The sequence below is a fragment of the Cheilinus undulatus genome, linkage group 3, assembly GCF_018320785.1.
Source record: "Cheilinus undulatus linkage group 3, ASM1832078v1, whole genome shotgun sequence".
Taxonomy (NCBI): domain Eukaryota; kingdom Metazoa; phylum Chordata; class Actinopteri; order Labriformes; family Labridae; genus Cheilinus; species Cheilinus undulatus.
The window spans coordinates 51,574,121-51,599,832 of record NC_054867.1 but is presented as its reverse complement, the minus strand read 5'-3'; the positions used below and the strand labels follow the sequence as shown (position 1 = coordinate 51,599,832).

At 39.3% G+C, this 25,712-nt stretch overlaps 1 protein-coding gene across 1 annotated transcript in view; it reads left to right on the top strand.

Annotated features, from left to right (window-relative positions):
• Positions 1-24,336, top strand: part of rims4 (regulating synaptic membrane exocytosis 4) — a 71,519-nt gene extending 47,183 nt beyond the window's left edge. The window contains exons 3-6 of the mRNA XM_041783522.1: positions 9,616-9,728; positions 12,354-12,455; positions 17,589-17,728; positions 23,153-24,336. Coding sequence (XP_041639456.1) covers positions 9,616-9,728; positions 12,354-12,455; positions 17,589-17,728; positions 23,153-23,371 — 574 coding nt within the window. The 3' untranslated portion in view covers positions 23,372-24,336. The remainder of the gene's footprint in view (positions 1-9,615; positions 9,729-12,353; positions 12,456-17,588; positions 17,729-23,152) is intronic.
• Positions 24,337-25,712: the final 1,376 nt, after the last annotated feature.

Genomic DNA, 25,712 nt, shown 5'->3' with positions numbered 1-25,712 from the left:
CTTAAGATTCATGCTTCAGTGTAAAGACAGTTCATCACTGCAGCATGTAACCAATGATTTTGGTTTTATCTTAACTAACATTCTACAGCTTTTTAAAAAGAAAACTACCATTAAGCAGACCTGGGTCTGTCTCCTCACTCATGCTGGCTGTGTCCGACCCTCTCACCACTTTAACCCCAGGCACGTAAACATCCGCGCTGGAGGACTATGGAAGCAAGCTGTGGTCAAACTTAGTCATATGATTAGATTGCATTATTATTTTTTTTAACACGTTAAAGTTTCAAGATTAATCACAAGTGTTAATGTTAACAGCCCTAATAAAAATATGTCAAACATCTGAGTTGACTGTCACTGATGAATTTTCATAAGGATAGTGACATAGATACGGAAGCTGTTCTTAGAGAGTTTGGTGCAACAGGGAGATGATTCACTTCTTTTAGGTAGGAAAGCTGTTCAATTTTTAATCTTCTGGATTTTCATTGCTTATATTGACAGATAAGTTTGTTATATCTGATGCTATTTTCATTCTAACTCTATCTGGTCTTTTCTTTGCTCCTCTAAAGATAAATTAATAATTGCCTGCTTGTTTTACTTCACATTCTCCTGGAGTAGCATTATAACAGGTCCAGTACATTGTTTCAACATTAGAAGCTCTCTGTTGTTTTAAGGGGCAGTTTTCTGGCTGCAGCAGTCAATCTGAGTTCTGGTTCAGTACTTGCAGCGTCATTTTCTCCCTCCCTCTCTCTCTGTTTGGAGGTGTGCTCTTGTGAGTGCTGTGGGAACCTAGATTTGTCATTCACGCGCTGGAATGGTCATTGTGCGTATGTTGATTTGTCATCCTGGTGGCGCCGCTGGTTGGCTTAGATATAAATGCAGGTCTGCATGAGCCTACAGTACTGTAGTGATGAGTGGAAAAGATGCTGAAATAGACCTGATAATATATGATCTAATTATTTTCCAGATGGTATTTGAAGACAGAATCAAAGGACTTTATTGATCGTCTCATGTAAATGTCACACTGAGGCTTTAATCAGACTGAGCTTCATCAGAATATTAATGGACAGACGGGAACACACTGGGAATAAAGAGTGAAGAAGTGTAAGAGACAGAGGGAACCTTGTTTTATGTTTTGATTTTTTAAAACAGAAACTATTTTTCATCTTCTGAGAGCAGAAAACAGCATCAGCAGTGTAAACTTTGTGGTTTAGATATAGTTGTAGTCATTTCTGAAGCACTTTAGATATTTCAGTGTGAAAAATCTACATATTGCACCTTTAAATTACACCCAAACATGACGTGAGCTCAATGAATTGACTTTCATATCAAACAGCTCTTGTCTGTTGACCTTGGAGGTGGTCTGAGCTCTTAGAGTGCCATTCTGGTTCGATTTTCTTCCTCTATCAAGTCCTCCACATCCAAGACTCTCCAGCCTGACCTTGATGTCTTCTTATAAAATTAATAAGGTCAGAGAACAAGGCGTGGGAAGGATCCTTCATAAAATAATTTGATGGCAGACACTCAAGGCTGTAGATCTGATATTGAAGCACTCGTTATGTTTGTCATTGAGGAGCTAAATCTGATGTCTGCCTGGTCATAAAGAGCACCCCGAAGTTACGTTTAACTCCCACCCTGTTAAATATTTCATGGTTTTATGCAAACTTAACTTTATTTAACGCTGATGTGAGCCTTAGGGAGATAAAATTCATGGGTGTTAGATAAAAAGTAGGTGAATTAGTTCGAGTAAAGCCAGCTGTGATCACCACAGCTTCGATCACTGCTTCCTCCTGATCCTCTCAGACAGAGACGTAAATCTTTACTGCTCTAAGTTAGACGAGCGTCTCCACACCGAGTCATTAAAGAGAGCAGCAGCGCATTATTAGAATTATTGAAATCGGCAAACGGCGGCTCGTCTTCCTGTCTGTCTGTGTTTCCGTCAGCTGTTTGGCTCACTGTGCTGATTGAAAAGCTCCAAGCTCGTCCACGCTCCACCATGAATAAGCACTTTGTTAGCTAACACCATCCAATCACACTTATGAGCTTATTGATTTATGTTTGGGGCAACTCAGGACCTGGCAAAACTGTGTGGGCTGATGATAGCGACGCAGCGCTAACTGAGAATGGTTTGCAATGTTTGTGTAAGAGATATCAGGATTCTGCATCACACTTTGTCCTCTCTGCTCAGTTTATATAACCCTATAATGATAAAGCATGATCACTGAGGGCTCTTTGACCTTTTAATAGCTGAGTTCAGGTCGAATTTACCATTTTCTCTGAGCATGCTGCAGATTAATACCAACAATATTGTGACATCAAAATGCTAGAGAAGAAAATTCATTACAGCAACATTTCCAGTTACATTTGACTAAATTCTCCCTTTTTAGATTATTTTCTGCCTTTATGGTGACAGGACAGCTGAGGAGAGTTGGGGAAGATGTGCACCAATCATATGCTAGGATGGGGATTTGATTCTGCAAGCTTAAGCTAGCGCGTTAATTTCACTGAGAAAATCAGCCAGACATGCATTTTATAGACAAAAGTATTCGGCAGTCAGACCATTCCACCAACAGGGCTGTAATCATATTGTATTCAAATGCATGTACTTTAATATGGAGTTTGTTCCCCTTTTGCAGCTCTAACACTCTTTTTGGAAGGCTTTCCACAAGATTTAAGAGTGTTTCTGTAGGAATTTGTGCCCATTCATTTATGAGGTCAGGCACTGATGTTGGACGAGAAGGCCTTGCTCACAGTCTCCATTCCAGTTCATCCCAAAGGTGCTGGATGGGGTTGGGGTCTGTGTGGGCCAGTCAAGTTCTTCCACACCAAACCCATCAAACCATGTCTTTATAGTCCTTGCTTTGTGCTCTGGGGCACAGTCATGCTGGAACAGAAAAGGGCCTTCCACAAACTGTTGCCATACAGTTGGAAGCATAGCATCATCCAAAATGTCTTGGTATGCTGAAGCATTAAAATGATAATGGGCCTATCCCAAAGCCTGAAAAACAGCCCCATTCACCCTCAAACGAACTCCACAGTTGGAGTTTCTCCCAAACCCAAACTTCTCCCAAACCCAGAATCGCTCTGGTTACTCCACAGAACACGTTTCTGCTCCACAGTCCAGCGTTGGTGTGCTTTACACCTCTCTATCTGGCGCATGTGATCGGACTTGGTGATGTGAGGCTTGTTTGCAGCTGCTCGGCCATGGAAATGGAGAAACAACATGCACATAAGCAGTCATTGACTCTGCTCTGTGATCTTATGCTGTCTTTCACTTTGTGGCTGAGTTGCTGTTGTTCCTAAATGCTTCCACTTTCTAATAACATCAATGACAGTTGACTGTGGAATATTGCAAAGGTGACATCCAGCCCAGTACACAGCTTGAAGTGGTACAGCTTGACTGATCTCTTTGTGGGGCCCTCCTTACTTAGCAGGAAAAGATGAGTTTGTGTGCAAAATGTGTCAAGGACAATCCTGTAAATCAGAGTTTTGATCTCAGTTGAAGTCAAATAAATTTGGATAGTTAAATAAATAAATAAAACTGCGGCTGAGCACATTTGGGATGCACTATAAAGTAAACACTTACTACAGCGGCCTGTATTATAAACATTAGTGCTCCGAGGAAAAAGCCCTTTAACCCTTTATGACCTACCATAGAACAAGTCTGCCAGAGCATATCCCTCTATGGTGCAGTGTTGCCTGTAGGCAACTTACCACTTTTTGGTCTTGTGCACTCACGTAATACATTCCCAAGTATGACTGAATACTTTTAGACTCATCATATGACGCTCTGGGTGCCATCTTGAACACTTTTTGGGCTGTCATTCTCACACAAAACAGCTCGGCCATTGTGCTGTAAAAGAACTGCAAGAAAATTTATTTTCCAGATATTTCTGAGGCTGGAAAAAAATGTGTACATAATTATTGGCAGGTAAAGTTTAATTTCTAGTAGTTAAATGTTGCATTTTTGATGAATAAATAATGGAAAATTGTTCAATTATACATGTTGCCTTGAGGCAACACCGCACCATTATGGAATACTGCAAACATTGTACTGTTATGGAGTGCACAATGATAGCATTACATTTTGGTATTGTGCACTTCGGTATAAATCTGTGATTACCGAAATAAAAACAAGGACAAGGACAGTGAGATTGATCAGGATGAGAATGAGGATGAGGAAAGTGAAAAGTGATGTGGATCAGGATGAGGACAGTGAGGGTAAATGTGCAGCAACAATATTACCAAAATACAGTAAAATAGATATTAAAGATAATTATTTTCATCATTAAATTTCAAATAACATGAATTGCATCCTGCTGCAGCTACTTTGCAATTCCAATAGGCTTTATAAAAAACTTTTTGTTCAAATTTTAAATCATGTTTTACTTGTTCATTCTATTCCATAATGGTGCAGTGTTGCCTTGAGGCAACATGCCCCAAAAAGGACTCTTCAAAAAAAATTTTTTTTTTTTTCTTAGATTATGTTTATTTTGTCTATTTTATGACAAAAAAACACCACAAATGGGTTTTTTTCCACTTGGCATCATATTGCTCACCATAGAGGGTTAACTTTACATTTTTACACCCTGTAGAGCCATCTTTTTGAGTATTTTAATTGGCTGTACGTCAATACAACCCTTAGAATCCAAATTTTAACTTAACTTATTTGAGTATGGTCATAACTTCATTTTAGAAATACACTCGTCTTTATAAACTGTGGCAAAAACTAAAATAAAATGAAATTGTACTCATTTTGCAAAAAGACAGCATCTTTATTAAAAAATGAACTATTTACAGTAGTGAAATCAAATCTCTAAGTGTGCCAGATACTTTTGAGCATACGAGTTTGCAGAAGACCATGTTAAAACAATAATAAGTGCGACTTATGACCTGCAAGAAAACAACACAATTAAAGCTCAGATTATATTATATTGTTTTTGATGTGTGTGCTTTATACTACATTTCTGCAAAAGAAGGAAGGATATTTCTACAAGGAAACAGAACTCTGTAACACAGTGAATGTGTGATGTGTTAGTGTTACTCCTCTGGTTTTATATGCAAAAAGAATTATTGCTCTATCTCATTTGGTTACAATTCTACCTGCGGTTAAAAATAGATATGCAAATGAGAGCGCCAACGATCCCATGGGTTTAGTTCATCACCTAGCTGATATAACCAATCAGGTGGTGATTAAAAATGTTTAAGGGTCAGCACTCTTTCCTCTGCAGAAACTTTAAAATCATTAATTGTCCGGCCGGTCCAGGGGCCCTTTCATTCACTGGGCCTCAAAGCTGCAGCCTCTTCAATTGAAGCTTCACAAAAACCACAAAAGAGATGCAGAGCCATGCAGTACTTAACAGAAAATAATCATAAAAACTGAATTATATCTGTTAAACTTTCCCTGCGTAATCCACGTTCAGCCCTCAGTTTACATCAGGCGTCACATTTCTGTGAATCTGCCGTGTAATCCCCAGATGTGCCTCATACACAGCGATATTATAATCCAAAGCTCAGGATTTTATCACCCAGTAATACCCACTCTGCTAATGTCCAGGACTGACTGCATGTCAGCGCTGTTTACTCACTCACACGCTGTTCTCATAATTTCATAATTAATTCTGTTTATCTGATGATAGTAATTACTCTCTGCAGCTCCCACGTGAAAGAACGGGCATCAGCAGAAAGGTTTAATACAGAAATACTAACCTGTGAAAATTCATTTAAACATGCACGGATCAAAAATAGGAGAGTTTAGGCATGACTCTGCTGAAGTGAGTCTGTCTAATGTAGATTAAGAGATTTCATGTGTTAATCATTCTGGAGAACCTCTCCTTGTAAATTATTTTGTGAGGATAAAATGTGTTCGGCTCCTTATTGTAAAATTAAAAATTCACAGTGCTCCTGTGTGCCTTTGTGTCAGCTCTTTGTTGGAATTATCTCATAAATATTTCTTCCTTCTGTTTCCTTCATTTAACAGCAAAGACAAAGCTGTGATTTAGGTCAGCCTTTTAGTGAAGAGCTGTTGGGTTTTTAAATAAAGACACCTGTTTCTTTAAATGTGTCTTAGCAGCACAGACCTACAAAGATGACCATGGTCTCAAAAGAAAAAAAGAGGAAAGATTACAGACACGTAGGACAGAATTCAACAGGAGGAGAAAACTTACCTGCCATATTGATATTGACTAGGTGTGACTAGTCCATGATTTTAGCATGGATGTTGTTTATTAAGTACATGGAAGAACACTGTAAAACCCAAATGCATCATAATTACAGCAAACTTTCCGTACTTTTGTGGACTTTCATCCTGGCAGTGGTGTAAGGAGAAGGATTCCCCTCTACTGTAGATTTACCTGTTTCACCTGTGCAGACCTGTACAATGGGGAAGTGGCGTGCATTACCCAAGCTGGAAACAGGATGACTAACTGAATGACGTGTATTTTCCCCTCACTGTCAGAGGTCACAGTAGGTGGCTATTTTTCACAACAGCAGAATTTTATGAATAAAAATGGCAAAGTTACTGAGGGGATCAATTTAACATACCCCAAACAAAGGACAACCCAAAGAGAGTCAGGTTTAGGCATCTGAACCCTAAAAATTAGGGTTAGGGTAAGGGGTGGGAATCCCAGGGTACCTCACGATACAATACTATTCGCGATACATGGTCCACAATACCGATATTATCACGATACTGTCATTATCGATATATTCCAAGAAAATTGTCTAACAATACATCACAAAACATGTCTAACTAGAGAATACAAAATAGTTGAAAAATGGCCAAGAGCAGGATTTCTCAATTTATTCACTGCAATTTAGTGTCAATTTCACATAATTTGACACAGAATGAGCTGAAGACTGCACAGAAAGTGCATAAAGTCTTACAGATTGTATATACGGTGCTTAACAAATTTATTAGACCACCACCCAAAGTAAGGTTTATGCCACAGCTGCCCTAAATTAACAGCATTGTTAATTACCAGAATCTTTTTTTATGTTTCTGCAACAGTTAATACACCAATATGTAGAAGCTCTTTAACCCAAATGATATTTTTAATGCTAAAATATAATTATTATTATCCATGAATTTCCAAATTTACTGATTTACAAAAAAAACTGAAAAAATAGTAAAGCACATTAATATTTCTTGATTAATATGTCAAATTATAGTTATTTACTTGCATTCCTGAACAGAAAAATGAGTTTTAGTGGTTGAATGATATGCTTGATTCATTTCTGACTTCTCAGAGAAGCCCATTGAGCCGGCTCAAATTTGGGTGAATTCAGTTTGAAATCCCTCATTCCTGTTCAAAATGGTAAAACGTGGAGAGCTCACTGAAAATGAAAGAGTCCGCATCAAAGCGTTTCATGATGCTGGATGGTCTTTGAGACAAATATGACAGGTGATCTAATAAATTTGCACTGTATGTATATAACTTACTATGTAATTTTAAGTTAAAGGGATACTTCAACATTCTGGCAAATTCGCCCATTCCCATAATCCCTATAGTCTTAGTAATAGGTTTGTTTCCTTTAGTTAATACAGTTGTCGGTGCAAGCTGTTTTTAGATCTGGGGGGCTGATAAATGACCGAAGCCAGATAAAGTTCCTGCAAGTCGGCATTCCAGTGGTTGAGAAAAATGGATACAAATTTGTTTCCTTCAAAATGATCATTTTTCATTCTTTCTCATTTTATGCAAGTCCGACATTTAAACTACTCATTTGATGAAAAAAGTAACACAAATGTGATATTTAAAAGCATTAATTTTGTGTTTTAAAATGCACTATTCTCGCAGTTGCTGCAAGGATATTGGGGGGAGGGGAAAGCGAAACTGCAGGGTGATAATTGGCCCCTCAGCCTGCTATTGTTCCCAGTTTCGCCCATTGAGATGGACAATAACAAACACCGCATGGCTCAAACGCCACCCCCCTCGGCACGTAACTACAGCTGTTTCTAGATATCACTTTTAACAACAAGCCTCAAGATGCACCCTGCAGGGAAGAAAAGTAGAAGAGACGATGAAGAAGCAGCAAGAATTATCAACAGACTACGGACAACTTCAAGATCACTGTACAGTTTGATGACGGCGGATTTCCTGTGGGAATATTTTGATGAGCGTCACCAGTCCGATTCAAAAGCTTGGTTTGGGTGGACTTTATGTAAATGTGGCCCTACTGTTCATGCCCATCACCCGGCCTGCCTGAACGTAGAAGTCCTGAAACTTTGAGCCCGTTTTTCTCAGAACAAACAGAAACTAGAAGTTAACATTCAAATGAGCATATCTTTGTAAAATATGATCAGATTACGGTTTATGATACACCATTTGAAAGCTTGGAATCTACGCATTCATAATGTGTAAAAAACTCAAAAATGACCTCGGACGACTCGCAGGACTTTTTACCAGCTTTGGTCACATATGCCAGCTGCTCAGCTAATGTTATGGAGACCTCTGGTCTTTCCGGCTTTCCCTCATCAAACTTATCAAATACACATTCACCAAGTTACTTTTTATGCAGTCTTTGGTGTGGCTTTTCTTTTTAAGAAGGGTTAGGGTTTACACATCCAGTAGAACTTACTGTAACAGTTAAATTTAAAAAACATCTTCTGTTTGCCAAAATATGTGTGTGTGTGTGTGGGGGGGGGTTGTTTTTTTTTCTGAAAAATCTTAAAATATGACTCACACATTTATGCTATGAGGCTAACGATATTTAATATCCTCATTTTGTCACAGAAATGTGTGTGGTTTTTTTTGTCTGAATATTTCACTACTTTCAGGTCACAAAAGCAGGCTAACCTCCTTCCTGACGTCTACCCTGCTACCACCAGTTGCACCAGTTAATGGCAGCTCTCCTCTATGAACCTTGGCTCTTGCAGAATGTGTTAGGAAATGCCTTAGAGATTTGTAAAGGAAATCCTAAGGGTCTATTAATTCTGTTGGCTAGAATAATCTATAGGAACATTTGATGTTGTAGCACTAAACTTATAGCTCAATGGTCTTAGAGAAGTTATGAAAAAGTTAGTTTCTCTACGCAGAAATCACTTCTTGCCCCCCAAGAGAGTTCTCCACAGCTGGGTGACGTCATCTGCAAAGAACCTATAAATGCTCAGTGCTGCAGCTCCACATAGTGGTCAGTGATGGCTGCCACTATCCTCACCTCTTTTTGCTCTCCACTGCTAATGACAAAAGCTCTGACTTAAACACAAATGATGTAAAACCTGACTGAAAAAATCAAATTTAACAGTGAAACGTTCCGGTTCCCATTCAGTGACATATCTGCGTTCAGCCCTGTACATCCTCATGATGACATGTTGGTCTGGATTTGTCCTTTAATGACTCAGAGACAGAGTTGTAGTGTAGCTGGCCGTCTGCCACCAAAGCACTCTGATCTGATTCCTTTACATAGGCGCTCACAGAGACGATAAGGTCACTGAGGATCAAACTGTAAATCCTACGTTTGATTTTACCTTCAGGGAAACAATTTGAATGTTTTTAGTTTTCTCTGTCCCCAGACATCCCCGCTCCTGTGTGTCTCTGTCTCTTTATTTAATAAATCGAAGCTCAGTGACGGCCGCCTGATGGCGTCTAACCATCCTCTGTGTGTGTGTCACTCTCTCTGCAGCCTGAACTACAGCGGCATGTGTTTGGCATCGGACACTCAGTTCAGCGACTTCCTGGACGGGATGGGGCCCGCCCAGTTTGTTGGGCGACAGACGCTGGCGACAACATCCATGGGTGAGATTAAAACATATGTTCATTTATTCACAGCCAAAGAGGCTTCCCCTGTGAGCTGCTGGATGCAGATCATTGAGTAACAGGGAGCAAATGCGAGAGAGAGCAATCAGTTATACTGACCATTTGACACTTTTTATTAATAAGTGCTGAATAAAATCTCTGGAACTATACTGATACTAGACATGATAAATAAAGGCCTGACATCAGAAGAAAGCTCCGCATTGTATCATATGAGAGTGGAGGTAAATCTGTACCTGCAAAGGAGTCAGGGACTTAAGGGACGGCTGCTCAAAGAGGTCAAAGTAGAAGAACGTAAAACAGCGTTGGATGTTCTTCAAAGACATGGGGGAAATTAATGAAACTAAAAATAGACAAGGCCAGACAATCCGATGCAAAAGATCTTTGGGGGTGTGTGGAGATTTGTCTGCTCTGAGGTTGTCAGAATCAGATTTGCACATAATACCTACTATCATGATAGAACACTTACTGTATTTAAAAGTCTATACAAAAGCCTCCTGGTAAGAGAAACATGCATAGTCCTGTTTTCTGAGGTTTTATCAATGAAAGAATTAAATCAGTGTTGGTTTTTGACAGCAAGAGACACTTAACCCCACTTTGCTCCAACTGCTTAGTTGTCGGCATATAAATGGGTATAGGTGGTGTGCAACGGGTGTGAATGGTTATGCAAATGTGTGAATGAGATTAGCTATAAAGCTCAAGTCCTTTTACCATGAGCAAAAACGCTTTTGATTTTAGGTGTTCAAAATAGAGAACCAGGTCCTGAAAGAACCAGATGATCCCTTATAGACTATGACATGCCACCACAGTCTAAGTAGTTTTAAGAAAAAAACTGCTCGAGGCCAGACAGTCCAGAATTTAAATGCCTTGTTTGGCCTCAACCCGGACGCTTATTTGTCCTCCTTTTTGGAGTCGCACCTCGCAGAGTTTTATAAAGTCTATCATGCAGTCGAGCATCAGCAGCCATACAGGAGTGTAGACTGTGGAGGGAAAGTTGACTGAGATCATCAGTGACTCAGACTACAACATGATATATCACAGATCAAATTGTCCTTCAATGAATAGAGTATCTAAGAATCACTGTATCATGATAACATTGGTGCCATGGACAAAATTGTGTTGTAGCAGGAAATAAACTAGAGCAGCAGTTCTCAAATGGTGGGTAGGGGCCCAAAGTGGTTCGTGAAGCTTTTTCCAGTGGGTCACGAATGGGTGCCAAGACAATAATGTGGCAAAAAGTCAAAAGCGTGTGGACATACAGTACATCCTTACATCTGTATTAGTTTTTCCAGTGACAATGATGAAATGTGGGTCTTTTTCTGAAGGTTTCAACTTAAATACAGTATATTCTTTCCCTCCAATTTAGAATTGTGTCTCCCAAGATGATGGGAAATTCCTTGAGAAATGACCAAATTTCCATGCCAACTGAGGAAAATTGATTAAAATATAACGTGCACGTATAATAATGCACTTTTCAAGCATTCTTGTTTTGTCCTTTCTCTTTTTTCATTCACATTTCCTTCCATTTAGGGTCCAAACTTCTGCATTTTTCATCAAAAACACTTGGTTATAATTGAATATTTTCAGAAATTGGTCACAATTGGTCAACAAGGAGGGGTGGTGGGTCCTGACTCTAGACCAGTTGAGAACCACTGCACTAGAGTCCTATTTGCTGAGATTATTCTTGCTTCACTAAGTGCTGCAAAGTGTCCTCCTTTTTGGTGCTGATGGCCACCCTACTCAGAGACTGGCTGGGTGTGCCATTGCAGTTTAACTTTACATTTTTCCAGAGGTGCATATCAACTATATATGTGGACCACTGTATTGGGTTTAGGGTTATACAGACCTGTAGTAAATACTCTGATGTTGAGTTGACACAGAGGCTTAAGTCAGGCTCTAATGTTATGTTTTTACTCTCCCTACGAACTAAAATTTTAAGCATCTCTTTGAAACCGGAGCTTTTCTGTGATCTGGAATCTAAAACTTTGTCTTCCCTCCAATCTCTCAAAGTCAAACTGGATATCAGCTCCAGATAAATGTCCCCAAAATGATAAATTCATCCCTCTGGAAGTGACAAAGAGCAGACTCAGGCCAAAGTTATTCTGAGTTCTCTGATGTTATATAACGCTGGACTGGACTGCAGGTTGGAGCCGAGCCGGTCCAGTCAGAGTCACTGTTGTCCGGCCAAGGACAGAGTCACAGTGCCAGAGAGGAAACTGACCCACTTACAGTAGATCACTGCTGTGGAGGGCGGACCGACGGCAGTATATCCTGTAATATATCCACTTTATATACCCAGTAATATATCCAGTTTATATACAGCCTGTAAGGGCTAAGTGCTGGAGACGATGAGGAAAAATCCGCAGTGGGGTCTGATTTATGAGGCACTTTATTTTGCCAGTATGAAACAGGCATTTGGTTTCATTTATGATGAAATAAGCTGTTTTTTCTTTTAAACTATTAAACCTTGTTTTAATGTGCACACTCCATTTCTGTCTCAGTGAAATATATGTGATAATTTGTCCTTCTTATGAAAGAGAGAGAAACTGAAGGGAAATTTCAACCTAGCTTTCTTTACACTTCAAATCTATGTTTTTATTTATGCAGGTGACATAGAGATTGGACTGTCAGAGAGGAACGGGGGTCTGGAGGTGGAGGTGGTCCAGGCCAGAGGGCTCACCATGAAGCCGGGTTCAAAGGGACCTCCAGGTGAGCGTGAAGCACTCCCACTTTAGTCGACTGATCTAGAATCAAAGCTGCTTTTTTCTACATGAAGCTCTGCTTGTTTTGAGCAGATGTCTGCTGTTTTTGCATCCTCATACCAATAATAACTCAGAATATCAGGTTATGAGCAGAGGAGAGCCTGCAGCGAACATTTTAAACCTGCTGTGCTCCAAATCCACATCCAGGGTTGAGGAAGTTATAAAAAATGAACGATGAAGAAGAGGAAATGTTGTTGTCATTGTACAGGGAGTTGGCAGATGGCTAAAGGAGGAGATGAATTAGTAAAATCAAAATAACCCTGCAGTAAAAACATCCTGCAGGTTGCTCTGATTTCTAAAAAAGCTCCATCACATCTGTGCACTGAGAACAGGGACGTCAACTCAGGGAACAAAAAAAGACAAACCCAAAAACCTGAAAAAGTTTGGAATCATGACCTAAAATAGGGGGTCAATGTTCAGGTCATCATTTCTAAACTGATTGAACGGTACCCTGCAGAGTTTGTCTGCTATCAGCTCTATGGATCAATAGTCATTTTTGGAACAAACAGTTCTGGGATCTCCCCGAGTGGACATGTCCATTTTGGATCTCCCTGGGGAAATACTAACCACCGGTGGCTTTATCTCTGTTTGTGTTTTCACCACATAAAAACTCAAAAAGTGTGGGTGTGAATGCAACAAACATCTACACCATGGAGGATATCATGGCCTTCAAGATAGGGATGTAAAAATACTTTACAATACACCTAAAAATCAGTACAAATAAGATATAACACTAACCCTAAGTGACTCCTAGGGAAAATTAAGCCCTATCTCCTCTTGAAGGAGACTGAAAGGTTTATTCACATGTCTGTAACATCTCACTAAGACTATTTGAATTGAAGGTATATTGGTACTGATTGGTCCTTAGTCATCAGCTGCAACTGGTCCAAGATGCAGCTGCACATCCTCTGATGATGGGATCATATCACACCAGTTTTTGCTTCCCTCCACTGGCTTCCTGTCAGTTTCAGAATCCAGTTTAACCCTTTGAGACCAGCATTGTCATAGAAGAGACACGCCATTAAAAATTAAATAACTTTTAAATCATAAATCATAGCCATAGCTTACATGTTTTTCCTCTGAAAGCCCTCTGTGTGCCTTTCTAACGATGCTATCAACACCTTCTTAGATCTTATAGAAGGTTTTCTAGGGAGCCTGGAACTCTGGTGACTTTCCAGGGACCTTAAAGATCAATTCCATACCAGTGACTTGGATATTGAGCATCTTTTTATCCATTTATAATCCATTTTCAATTGTTCCTGCAGCTAGCAGTTTAGGCCGTTACCACACTGTCTTTTATCCCAGAATGCATTGTGACTGGGCTTTGACAACCAATGGCAGGCTGTCCCATTGACATGTCATGCTTTGCTGAACATCACATATGCACAGACTTGTAATCTGAAGAAGAGAGTCTGAATGACTCATAGAGAGAAAGAGACACAGAGCGGCTGTGATGTGTCCCTCAGAGTCTCTGCAGACAAAAACTGTTTAAAATAATGTCTCAAATTCCAAAAAAAACAAGGACGTTTTCCATAAAAGTGTGAAAATTTTTGGGACTTTATGTCACAGAGTGATTTTTTTTAGTATTATTTGGTCCCAAAGAGATGGAGAAACAAGTTTGTGCACAAAAAAACCCCTGAAAAAAGTAATTGATGTTCACTGTGTTTAATGCATAAAAATCTATATAGTCCTATAACTTTTTTAAAATTCCAGTGACATTACTGCAGCACACATATTTTGAAATCCCAGGCTGTCCTGATTAAAAGGATGTTTAGAGCTTGAGTCTGCACCACAGGTTTCATGTTTTACAAGGTTTTTAAGACAAAAGTCCAAGAGAGACACAATGGTTAAAAAGGTAGCTGAGGGATCAGAGGGTTGAGATTCTTTTACTGGCTAGTAAAACATTGCATGGACTAGCCCCAGAATACTTGTCTGAGCTGTTGCACCATCATACTCCAGTAAGAGCACTGCACTGAAGGCTGAAAACCTGAGGTGACAGAGCGTTTGTGGTAGCTGCTCTGAGGATATGGAAAAGTTTACCATAAAATGTTAGAGCTCATCAGTCCAATGAAAACTTTAAGTCCTTTCTTAAGTCCCACCTGTTTGAATTGGCTTTAATACATGTTGAGCATTGAGATCTTGACATTTCCTGCTCTTATACTGTTTATTATTGTTCTTTAAATTCTTTTGTATTGTGTTTCCTTGCCTTCTATGTCCTAAGCCTGTGCAGCACTTTGGTCAACTGTGGTTGTTTGAACAGGCTTTAGAGATACATTTGGACATGACTTAAATATCCTAAAATGATTATTTAAGTGTTTAGTATAAACATGATTACTTTATTGCTCCAAATCACATCATAGCCTCCCCGACTTTGAATCCTAAATTTCAAGCATGTTTGATATGGATGAGCCTATGAATGGAGAAAAATTCATTTTCCCTACATAATTACACCAACAGTCAGACTTTTGCTGACTCACAAAAAAACTTGTTACACCTAAAGATCACTGAGCTCCAAAAACATGTAAAAGCATTCCCCTTTAACCATTGTTCTCTACCTTCTCAGGACTACACATGTTCCAGATTATTATGCAAATACGATATCAATCCAACAAACATTTGATTTTTAGCTTTTCAGTTAAAGTTTCTAGTGTTCTCCTTCTCCTATCAGCCTCTATCACTGACATCAGTCTCAGACAGGTGTGGTTGTTAGTTTACCAGGTGAGCCTCATTAAAGGGAAACTACTGAAAGAGGTTGTTTCACATTAGTAATAAAGTCATGGGTTTCATCAATATGGGGAAAAGAAAAATCTTCCTGCAGATGAAAAGCCTGAAATAGTGTGGTATCTTTCAGGAAAAATGAAGAGAGATCATTGTGCTGTGAGAAGTTTGTTTTGTGATTCAGAGATCAGACGGGTTCATTCAGATAAAAGAGTATTAAGGAAAGCTTCTGTAAGGAGAGAGCAGCTGTGGAAAATCCACTGATGAGTAGTAAACAGGTATTTGAAGCTGCTGGTGCCTCTGGAGTTCCAAGAACCTCTGGATCAGGATCCTCCAGAGGCTTCTTGATGTGCATACAGCTGTATTTCAGCCACCTTTAACCAACTCCCACAAGGCCACAGAAATATACAAAGACTAATTTTCAGTTTTATTCACGAATGAATGCTGTGCTGCATTGGAGTCCAGATGGATGGAGTTCTGGATGGTGTTGGTGGATGGCCATCATGTCCCAACAAGGGTGCAACATCAGCAAGAAGGTGGTGGAGTGATGCTTCAGGCTGGAATCATAGGAAGTGAGATGGTAGGCTCCTTTAAGGTGCCTGAAAGTGTCAAAATGAGCTCAGCTAAATATGAGGAGTTCCTAACTACCTTTTTCCTGCCATGGTATAAAAAGAAGAATCATGCCTTCTGGAGTAAAATAATTTTCATGCAAGACCAGCACCTTTCTAACCTTGCAAAGCAGATGGATATGCCTCTTTCCTTGTTTTTCACTGGGAAATCCATCTTGCAAAGCTCCCATCTGAACCGTTTGGGCCTGGTTAGAAAGTGGCAGGACCAATCAGCAATGAGGGGGCAGTACTTTCAGGCGCAGCAGAGTCATGACGTAAACATGCAGCAGCAAGAGCTGGTGCAGTTATGGTGGAAGAGATTAGCGTGGATGCTGCTAAAGCACCAGTTTTATCAGAAGTTTACAACATTTCTTTGTTAAAAGAATAACAAAGAACAGCAGTGAGTTGTTTTCTTTTCAAAAACGACAAAAGTCGAGTACTTACACGTCTGTAGTCGCCGTGTTTCGTGTTCTCAGTAGCTGGGCACGTGCAGCTTGATAGCAGCTATGTCACATGTTTTGTTGCTCTGATTGGCCCGTAGAGATGTGACAGACAGAACATTCACCCAATCATACTCTGAGTTTTTTTCAAATCCTCTGCCTTTTCTCAAACGTTTCCTATCAAACCTGGCATGTCAGGTTAGCACCTTTCCATGCTACAAAAACAACTCACTGAGGCCTTGGGTGATATAGGCATGAAAGGAGAGAAACTCATGGTGTGGCCACCATCATCCCCTGACCTTTAACCCTACTGAGAACCTGTGGAGCATCCTTAAAAGGAAATTCTGTGAAGGTGGCGGGGGGCAGTTCAGCTCTAAACAGCAGCTCTGGGAGGTTATTCTGGCATCCTCAAAGGAAATCCAGGCAGAAACTTTACATGGACTTACAAGTTTAAAGAATGAGAGAGTTGTTAAGGTGAGTCAAAGAAGGGCTCCTATGTTAATATGGAACTGGATCTGTAAATATGGTTTTGATTTAAACAGCTTTGATTTGAGAGAAATTACCCCCTAATGCAAAAATGACAACAGATTTCTGTTTTCAGTCCTTTAGAAACTATTGAGTGTTTGAAACTCTGTTTTAATAATTATTTAGAAAAGTGCATTTTAAGTTATCTTGCAAAAAAAAAAATAAATTTGTCATGAAGTTAATTTTGTAGAATAAAACCCAGATAACAATGTAATTGCTGAGGAATGAAAAATCCTTTGGACTGACAGTTATATACAACTATTCATGAAAAATGAACAAAAACAGTGCATGCATAATCATTCGGAACAGTATATCTCTCCAGTTTTCAGTCATTGAAACAGAGCGTGCCTGACTTTACCCCAACACGACTGTGCTCTTCTTTTTTATTAGATTTCAGGTTGGATTGTGTAATCATAAACTATTAACTCTGATTGTAATTCTCCCCTGTGGTTGCATAATACTAAAGCTGCAATTGATCCTAATTTCATAAGAACAAAGCTGAGCCAAATTCAAGGGGCAACTATAAATCTGATAAAAACAAGAGTACAGTAAATCAGTGGTAACATTGGCCTTGCAGGCTTCTTCTGCTCTCTAATTTGGCCTGTTGTAATCTGTCTTCCTCTCCTCTTCTCTCTTCTTCCTTCCTCCATTCTCCCTCCCTTATTGTCTGCCCAAACCATCTCTAAACCTTTTAGTCTCATCAGGCTGATATGACAGCTGTCTTGCCGTGCTCTCAGCAGGGAGTAACACCATGTTCAGGTTTAACTCTTCTCTCTGCTGTGGTTTCAGCGGCCTACATCAAAGTTTACCTACTGGAGAACGGGATCTGTGTGGCTAAGAAGAAGACCAAGTCGGTGAGGAAGTCTCTGGATCCGCTCTACAACCAGGTCCTGGTCTTCTCGGAGAGCCCGCAGGGGAAAGTCGTGCAGGTGAGATTCACAAACCTAAACCAGTAGCTGTTTTTATTCTCACAAGTCATTTTTCAGTACTTCAGAAAATAAGAAATTATGCAGTTAATCACATAATATTAAACAACAATCATATAAGACAAATATCTTTGTTTGGTTTAGTTTTTATTTGTTTGCATGTCAGAATTCAATGTTAATGCAAACAGAGCATGCGTGGTGCTGTGCTGATAATTTCATTGAAAGAAGTCAGTGCAAACTCAAGGCTACGTACTTTAAATCTTAGGCTTTAAGAAAAACCAATGTCCATAATATCAGAAATGTTGTTTTTGGCCTCAGTTGAAGGAGGATTTGAATGAATTGTCTGCATTAACTTCAGCTGAAAACTGCTTTGCTAAATCGGTAAGTGACAAATTGAGAAAACGCTGCTGATTTCAGCGTTTTTCATTATCCAGCGTGAATGGGTTTGATGAGAGTCGGAGGACAGCGACACAGACAGCAGATAATTAAGAGGGAGGCGTTTAGTGGCTAATTACAGAGCGAAGAGAGGAGTAGAGAGGAGCAGCCCCAGGCAAATCTGCATGACTCGGAACACGCCACTGTTTCCGCCTGATTACTGAGGAAACGTGACATGACAACAGGTTAAAACATACGTGTGCATGATGGGGATTCATGTTGAATAACTGGAACAGAAGGAAAGCAGCCAAAAAATATGTGTATTGTATCAAAAGATCAGTAAAAATAGTGACAATGGCAGTTTAAGACAATGGAGGTAAAAAGAAAGAACAGAGAGAGTAAATGCATCTGAAATACTGAAGGAGAAATTTACAATTCAGGATGTTTTATGACAATGGACAATGGTCCACTGAAAATGGGATCATTTTTCATTTTAAAGTTCAAAGGTTGAAAGTTCTGCACTCAGATGAAAATATTTTGACAACAACCCTGCACACAGATCTGCAAAAACAACTAAAGGGCTGTAGTGGACATAACAGACCAGTAGGGGGCAGTGTGACTGTTATATGAAACAACAGCACATGTGAATACAAACCTCCTGAAATGGATTTAATGAACAACAGTACACTCAGAAGGTTTTCAGACCTGTGTGCTTGTCTGTCAGTTCATTCCAGGCTAAAATGACAGAAGCAGTAAACCGTCACTGGGATTTTCAAAGTAAAAGCCCAATCAGTTTGTTTCTGTGGTGAGACAACTCACATTTTTATAGGTATTTTTATTCTGAAGAGTATCCGGGATAGTTCTTCTGTTGTTGCAGTATCATGCAAAGTAGTTTCACTGTAACTTTCCTTTAATTTTTATTCGATGTTATGTCCGATTATAAGAGATATTAACTCAAAAGCACATTACTTTTTGCTGTATATACCATCAACCTGCCAGGGACTACAGATGGAAATTAGCCTATGGCTACAATCTGGCACATTTACATGTTTATGTTCATTAATGTGTATTGTCCCTTGTTATAAATAAATAAATTGAAAATTTAAAAAAAAATGTGATCTCCATCTCCTTCTACATCGTGTTCTCTACTCAAAAATTGTTGTTATGAATCTCCACCAGATGCATGATGGGAAATAATATCAAAAGGAATTATATACTAGTCTTGTACTTAGTGACCCACAGTCTTTGTAAAATCTTTGTCTGAGACTAAAAACTCACAGCTTGCCGACAAATTGTCTTTAGATGTGAGAGGGTCTCAGATATGAGTCTTTTTAGAGTCTTTTAAGAGTTTTAGCAAAGTCTCTGGTGTAAGGCCAGCATGAAAAGACTAAAATGTGGCTTAAACGAAAAGGCATTTTGTCTAAAAACTAAGACTGTGACTAAAATTAAGAATATCCCTCAAAATTAACACTGGTGAAAAAGAATCTTAAGTATTTACCGCTAAACAGACATCAGAACTTTAAGACCAACTTTTAGACCAAAAGTATGTTACCCATGGGCATGCTGGGAAAAATATGCCCAAGTTTTGTCTATAATGCCAATTTCTGTCATTGTTGCAGCATCTATATTTGGAATAACTGAATGATAGAAAGTTTATTTCCATCTATTTTGACAAGTCAACCACTTGTGTTATTTTTAAAGTGAGTCTTCAAGCGTCCAGTGAAAGGAAGTCCTTGGAGAACTTTCAGCTTTTAAGTTACATCCATTAACAATGCACATGCCAATGCAATGTCTCTAACATCACACAAAACAGTGCCCTCTATCTGCAGTCCATGACTAGAGATAAGGTTGCATCCCTAGATACAGAGGATTACTGTGAACATGTCCTTGTTATTCTGCAGCATGCAGCAGAATTTTTGGTGTAGAACTCTGATCCCTGAGAATGATGCTAAAGTGTCACACCAATGAATCCAACAACAGCCTCGGAAAGAACAATGCATGTACTTCCTGCAGAATAAACCCAATGTTTTGGGTAGAATTTACTAAGCTTTTTTGTTGCAACAGTTGTCTTTTAAACAATCTTTTAATGATAGGATGCAAGGAGCAGCTAAACAAAGAAAATCATGCATGGAGTGCATGGAGGAATAAAAGGAGAAAGACCTGAAGGAGTAGAGGTGCAAAAAAATAAGGATGGACAGTAATGAGTTTGGACAATATAAAGGGAAAGCAGACGAGACAGTAAAAGAGTAGTTAATGATAACACAAGACAGAATGAAAGAGATAAATGTAAAAAGAACTCATAATAGAGAGGTCAAACCGTGATAATCTGTGATAGTCTTTTCCTCTTTTGTGACATTTTTGATCCTGGAGCAGCTGAAAGTCAAACACTAAGATTCAAATGAGCTCACTTCCTCTCAGGATCCTTAAGGTCTGATTTTTCAATGTAAATGTCAAACTGTCCTCAAAAACTTCTAACCTTTACCTCCAGAGTCACAGGAAGACCTTCAGCAAAAATCTCTGCATCCATTTGGTCTCATTAAAGTCCCTTTTTATCTCTGTGTAAGCTTTATGCATCTGTGCTTGGATCTGCATCTGCACGTGACATTACACAGTATGATTAGCTAAGGATGAGAGATCCACACGTCTCCTTATAATTCTGCTGTTTCCTGCCTTCTTGTAGAGGTTGTGATTAGAACTGGAGGGATGGATTCTCCTTGTTTAAAGAGAAAGGGAGCAGACTGAAGGAGGTTCAGCCTCTCCAAAGTCACATGCAGACCCTCGCTCACATACAGCGAACAAATCTGTATGCCAACATGCACAGAAACACACAAGACCACCACAGGAGCACACACACACTGACAGATATTGATTATTTTGTCCACCGCCTGACAAGACGTGGGGCTGTTTGAGATGAGCCCCGATGTTATCAGGATGTCAGGAGGCAGAGGACACCTGATGTACAACCACAATAAACAAACACGTCATATAGCACACACAAAGCCATGCACAGGCATCCTCATTACTTCAGCTGTAACCTCAGCCTGCTCACAGCTGCTGTAACGCAGAAAGAAAGCTTTAAAATGAAGCATTTCTTCAGGACAGATCTCTAAATCTTCTGGATTAATGCAAACTAACTCTGCCTTCTTCACCTCGTCACTTTGTCAGTAAATCTATCAAGTCCTCCGTTACCCATGGAGTCAAGTAGAGCCAGGCAAACAGCTGAAGCATCTAGAAAGAATTTTAAATAAGCCCAATTATATAACATTTCAGAGCAAGGCTTTAAGTCACAGATAATCTACTGATTACTCATTGAAATCTCCATATTGTATTTATAAAGTATATTTTATATCATATGGGTAAAGATTTATGTACATCTATATTTCAAAAGAGTGTTTTTATAATGTTTTCAGTCCATTTAAGATCTATTTTTCTCCTTCTGGAGAGAGTGATGCAGGGCATTGCCCTATAGTGCCCCCTATTGTCCAGCAGCCACTACAGGAAGTAGATTGCACAGAAACAATTACATGGACTATCCCGGTTATGTGTCATGTCCTGTTTTTGATCGTATACGGCAGGGGTGTCAAATTCAAGGCCCCAGGGGCCAAATCCAGCTGTGAAACAGTTAAATCCGGCCCACAAGATCATATGATATTTCTGTTATTATTGGTCCATCAGTATGTGGATTTCCTCAAGTATAAAAATGTGAACTTATCCTTGATGATTTAAGATATCCTTGTTAAGTCATAAAATCTGAAAAATAATGAGTGAAAATAATTAGATAAGAACTCAAGAATTTGGGAAGATAAATTGATTTGTGTTTTAATTTCATATTTTCAATTTTGCATCTCACAATAAGGACTCAAACTTTGGATTTTGACCTTTTTATTTTATACTTTGAGCATTTCAACTCATAATTTGGACTTCTTATGTAATATTTTGAGCCTAAAGATTCATAATTTAAAATTTTAAGTCATGTTTTTACCTTTTTAACTAATTATTTTGCATTTTTTCTCATACTGTATTTTCAATTCCTTACCTTGACTTCATAATCCCATAGTTTGACCTTTAGACTCAAAATTTAACATTTTGAATCATATTTTGACCTTTAATTTCATGATTACAAATTGTATTTAATATTTTGACCTTTTAAGATCATTATTTTGACTTCCTTTCTAATATATTTTCCTTTAAAAAAAAACATATTTTTTCAATTTCAATTTCATGTTTTGACCTTTCTGAACTAATAAATTTATTTTTATCAGATTATGAGACTTTAAATTTATCTTTTTTTAACTTTTTAACCTCAAAATCATATATCATCAGTGCAAAGTTTTGTTTTTTTTTTATTACTGATAATAATTAGTTGAATGTGGTTGACAGTTTATGGTTGAAAAGGTGAGCCTGTTAGACCTTCAGGTTAGACCTGAATCCAGAATCCAGCCCCTGCTGTGATTGAGTTTGACACCCCTGGTATACAGGATACTGTGTTTACATGCACACAGAGGAACCTGGTTATTCATGTCCCTGTATACATGAGAAATACACTCGTATCCTGGTTTATGATCACTGCATCTTATCTGAGCAGGCATCTGTGAAACCTCATCTGTGAATTTTGTTTTCTTGCAAAAGAAAAATCAACCTCATGAAATTGACATTACTCTTTACTTTTCAGGCTGTACCATAGGTTAAGGTTATTACAAGAGAATTGGCTTTTACGAATGATCTTTTATACATTAGATGTACAGTGTCTAATGAGTGTCCTATTAGACACTCCCTGTGCCTCTCTTGCAGTGTCTATTGGTCATAAACCAGATGATCACTTAACCAACCTATTGGTACTGCTACCCCATTGGCCGGTATACATATATGGCTTTTTCTGATTGGTTAGAATTATGTAATTTAGAAACACTTTAAATTTTTTCAATTTTTCTCTATTTTCACACTACCCTATTTAAATGTTGCTCACAACGTGGTTCTTGATGACCCTGATGAAGGCTACATGCCGAAACGCGTCGGTTTGATTAATTGGTTCCTGACCTTCCTCCTCCATAGGTAATCGTTTGGGGCAATTACGGACGCATGGACCGCAAATGCTTCATGGGCGTGGCTCGGATCCTATTGGAGGAGCTGGACCTCAGCACGATGGTGATTGGCTGGTACAAGCTCTTCCCTACCTCCTCCATGGTGGACCCAAAGATGGCGCCGCTCATCCGCCACTGCTCTCAGATGTCCCTGGAGAGCACCATCGGGCCGTGTTGTGAGCGGTCGTAAGACTCGCGCTTAAATGTGAAGGTTTGTTGATGTGACTTTGATTTCATTCAGTGTCTACAGAGTCTTTAGACACATTTCAGACCCTGTAGCTGCAGGGTCGGGTCACCCTGAGGTGAAGATATGTGCGAAGTATCTTACTCGAGGGCACTTGGGACTGAACCTCCCCTTGACTGAAAAGTGACCTCACTAATTGGGGGTCATTTCCGCAGCCATTAGAAAAGAACTGTAATTCTTTTGATATTTTATCCGACTGTTTCCTAACACTTGAGGGAAACCACTTCTTTTGTTGTTGCAACCGACCGCCCCTCTGACTCAGAGGGAAATTTAGCTCTCTTCACATCTCTTTGATGAAAAACAAAAACCCACCTAATGAGGATGCTTCAAAGGAGGGCTCGGCTACTGACATTGATCACATCCTTTTGGGACCACGATACACTGCAGGCTCAGCTTTGCTTCAGCTTTGCGCCTTCTTCAACTTTGGATTCTTATTACCAGGACTGCTTGTTGTCTCTCTGTGTTGACAGCTCAGTCCACAAGCCCTAAAAGGAAGTGACACTGCCCTCAGCCTGTTTAAGTGCGGCCCGGCGAGATAGCAGACGACTTTTTGAAGCCTATTTGTTGAAACAAACCAAGACATTTTGGTTCTGAACACTCTGACTTGAGCTATTTTTTGTTGTTTTCTTTTTGTGTCACACATCTGGTCCTTCAGTGTTCACTCCATTTTTTATTATCTTTATCAGATATGATAGGAAAGTATGAAATCTAATCTGGTCTTTTAGAAATATCTATATCTTTACATGATCTTGAGAATCCAGAGTGCTGCTTCTTCTCCATTTTACCAGATGTTTGGACCTTTTCTGAACTATCAAAAGTGGGCTTAAGGGTCTGAAATTGACTACTACCACTATTTAGTCTCCATTATCATCTATAAGGTGGCTTTTGGGAACAACAGCATCACACCACAGTCTGAGGAAAGTTATCCCCTGGGGAAAAAGAATAATTTCCCTCAGCGTACAAAGCTGCAAGAATGTAGGATTTAGATAATACAAATAGCTGCAAACAGAAACAGAAATACTCTTGCCATCTCTCTCATGAGTATCGCCAGCAAACACAACTAGCAGCTCAATAATAACAAATATCCAGTGTCAGTTGGAGGTCCACAGGTAGGTTCCTGCTCGTTTATTTCCTTTATTACGTCAGGGACGGCACATCAAGGCCTTCCTGCTGTTTCATGGTGATTGTAATAAAGGATCAACTGCCACATAGTTGGAGATTCTGCTCATGACTCTGCTCTCATAGTGGAGTGTGTGCAGAAATGCAACCAAAATTTTAAACACATCAGAAGTCCATTCCACTAGTTGACCAGAAGAGCTGAGGACGTAAGCAGTGCCCCCTCCATGATCCTATAAATGATGCACGATTACGCTGAAAGTCCAAGTGAGTTGTGAAACTCAAAATTCATGTCTGAATTGGCTGAAACTTGCAGAGTGCATGCAAGGCTTAACACTATTCACACTGCACTGCTGCTGGCAAAGCTTCCTCTCCACCGCAACTCTCCTCCTTTCCTGCTACCAGACTTAATCTGACTGGGACTAGAAATGGCAGCTTCCAGTTTTCAATCCAAGCCCTCAAAGACTGAGCGACTGCTCTCCCAGTTTATATCAGAGTAGAAAATGAGAACAGTGCAGTGGTAGCATGGGGAATTCCTGGTTTCTGCCAATAATTTGTATTTTTAATGCAAGTTCCAGTAGTAGGAGGGTTCTCTCTCCCGAATCATACTCAGGTTCAGATTTAAAAATCAGGAAAAATGTTCTAAAAAGAAGAACCAGCACTTTCTGAATTCCCAAGTATCATGCAAAAACGTAAAACCCAAGAACTTGGATGTTTACATTTCAACCAAAGTAACTTTTTTTCTGTTTGTAGATGGGAAATGCCTGTTTGGTTGGGATGAAACATGCAGCTTTGTGGGTTTTGGGAAAATGTACTGAGGTGCCATTTCACCTGGCTGTTTCCTGTATCAGTTCATATCTTGAGATATCTGTCTTGGTGAGCAAATGTTCATCCAAGACACAAAATGACCAGTTTCAATTGAATAAATCAGGAAGTTGTGGAGTAAAATGGAGGTAATATATGTCAACCATGATTTTAATGTGCATAAATGAAACATGCATGATGTTTTTCCCAATCAAACTTAGCATAATTGAACCGTGCCACGGTCAAATCTGTTGCATTTGTCTTGAAACATCCAGGTGTAAATGTGGTCTGAATATTGAGGGAATTTTCTCCTCTTTGTGTTCAGTTCTGTGGTGTTGTTTTAAGTTTTTACTTCCGCCTCACAGTT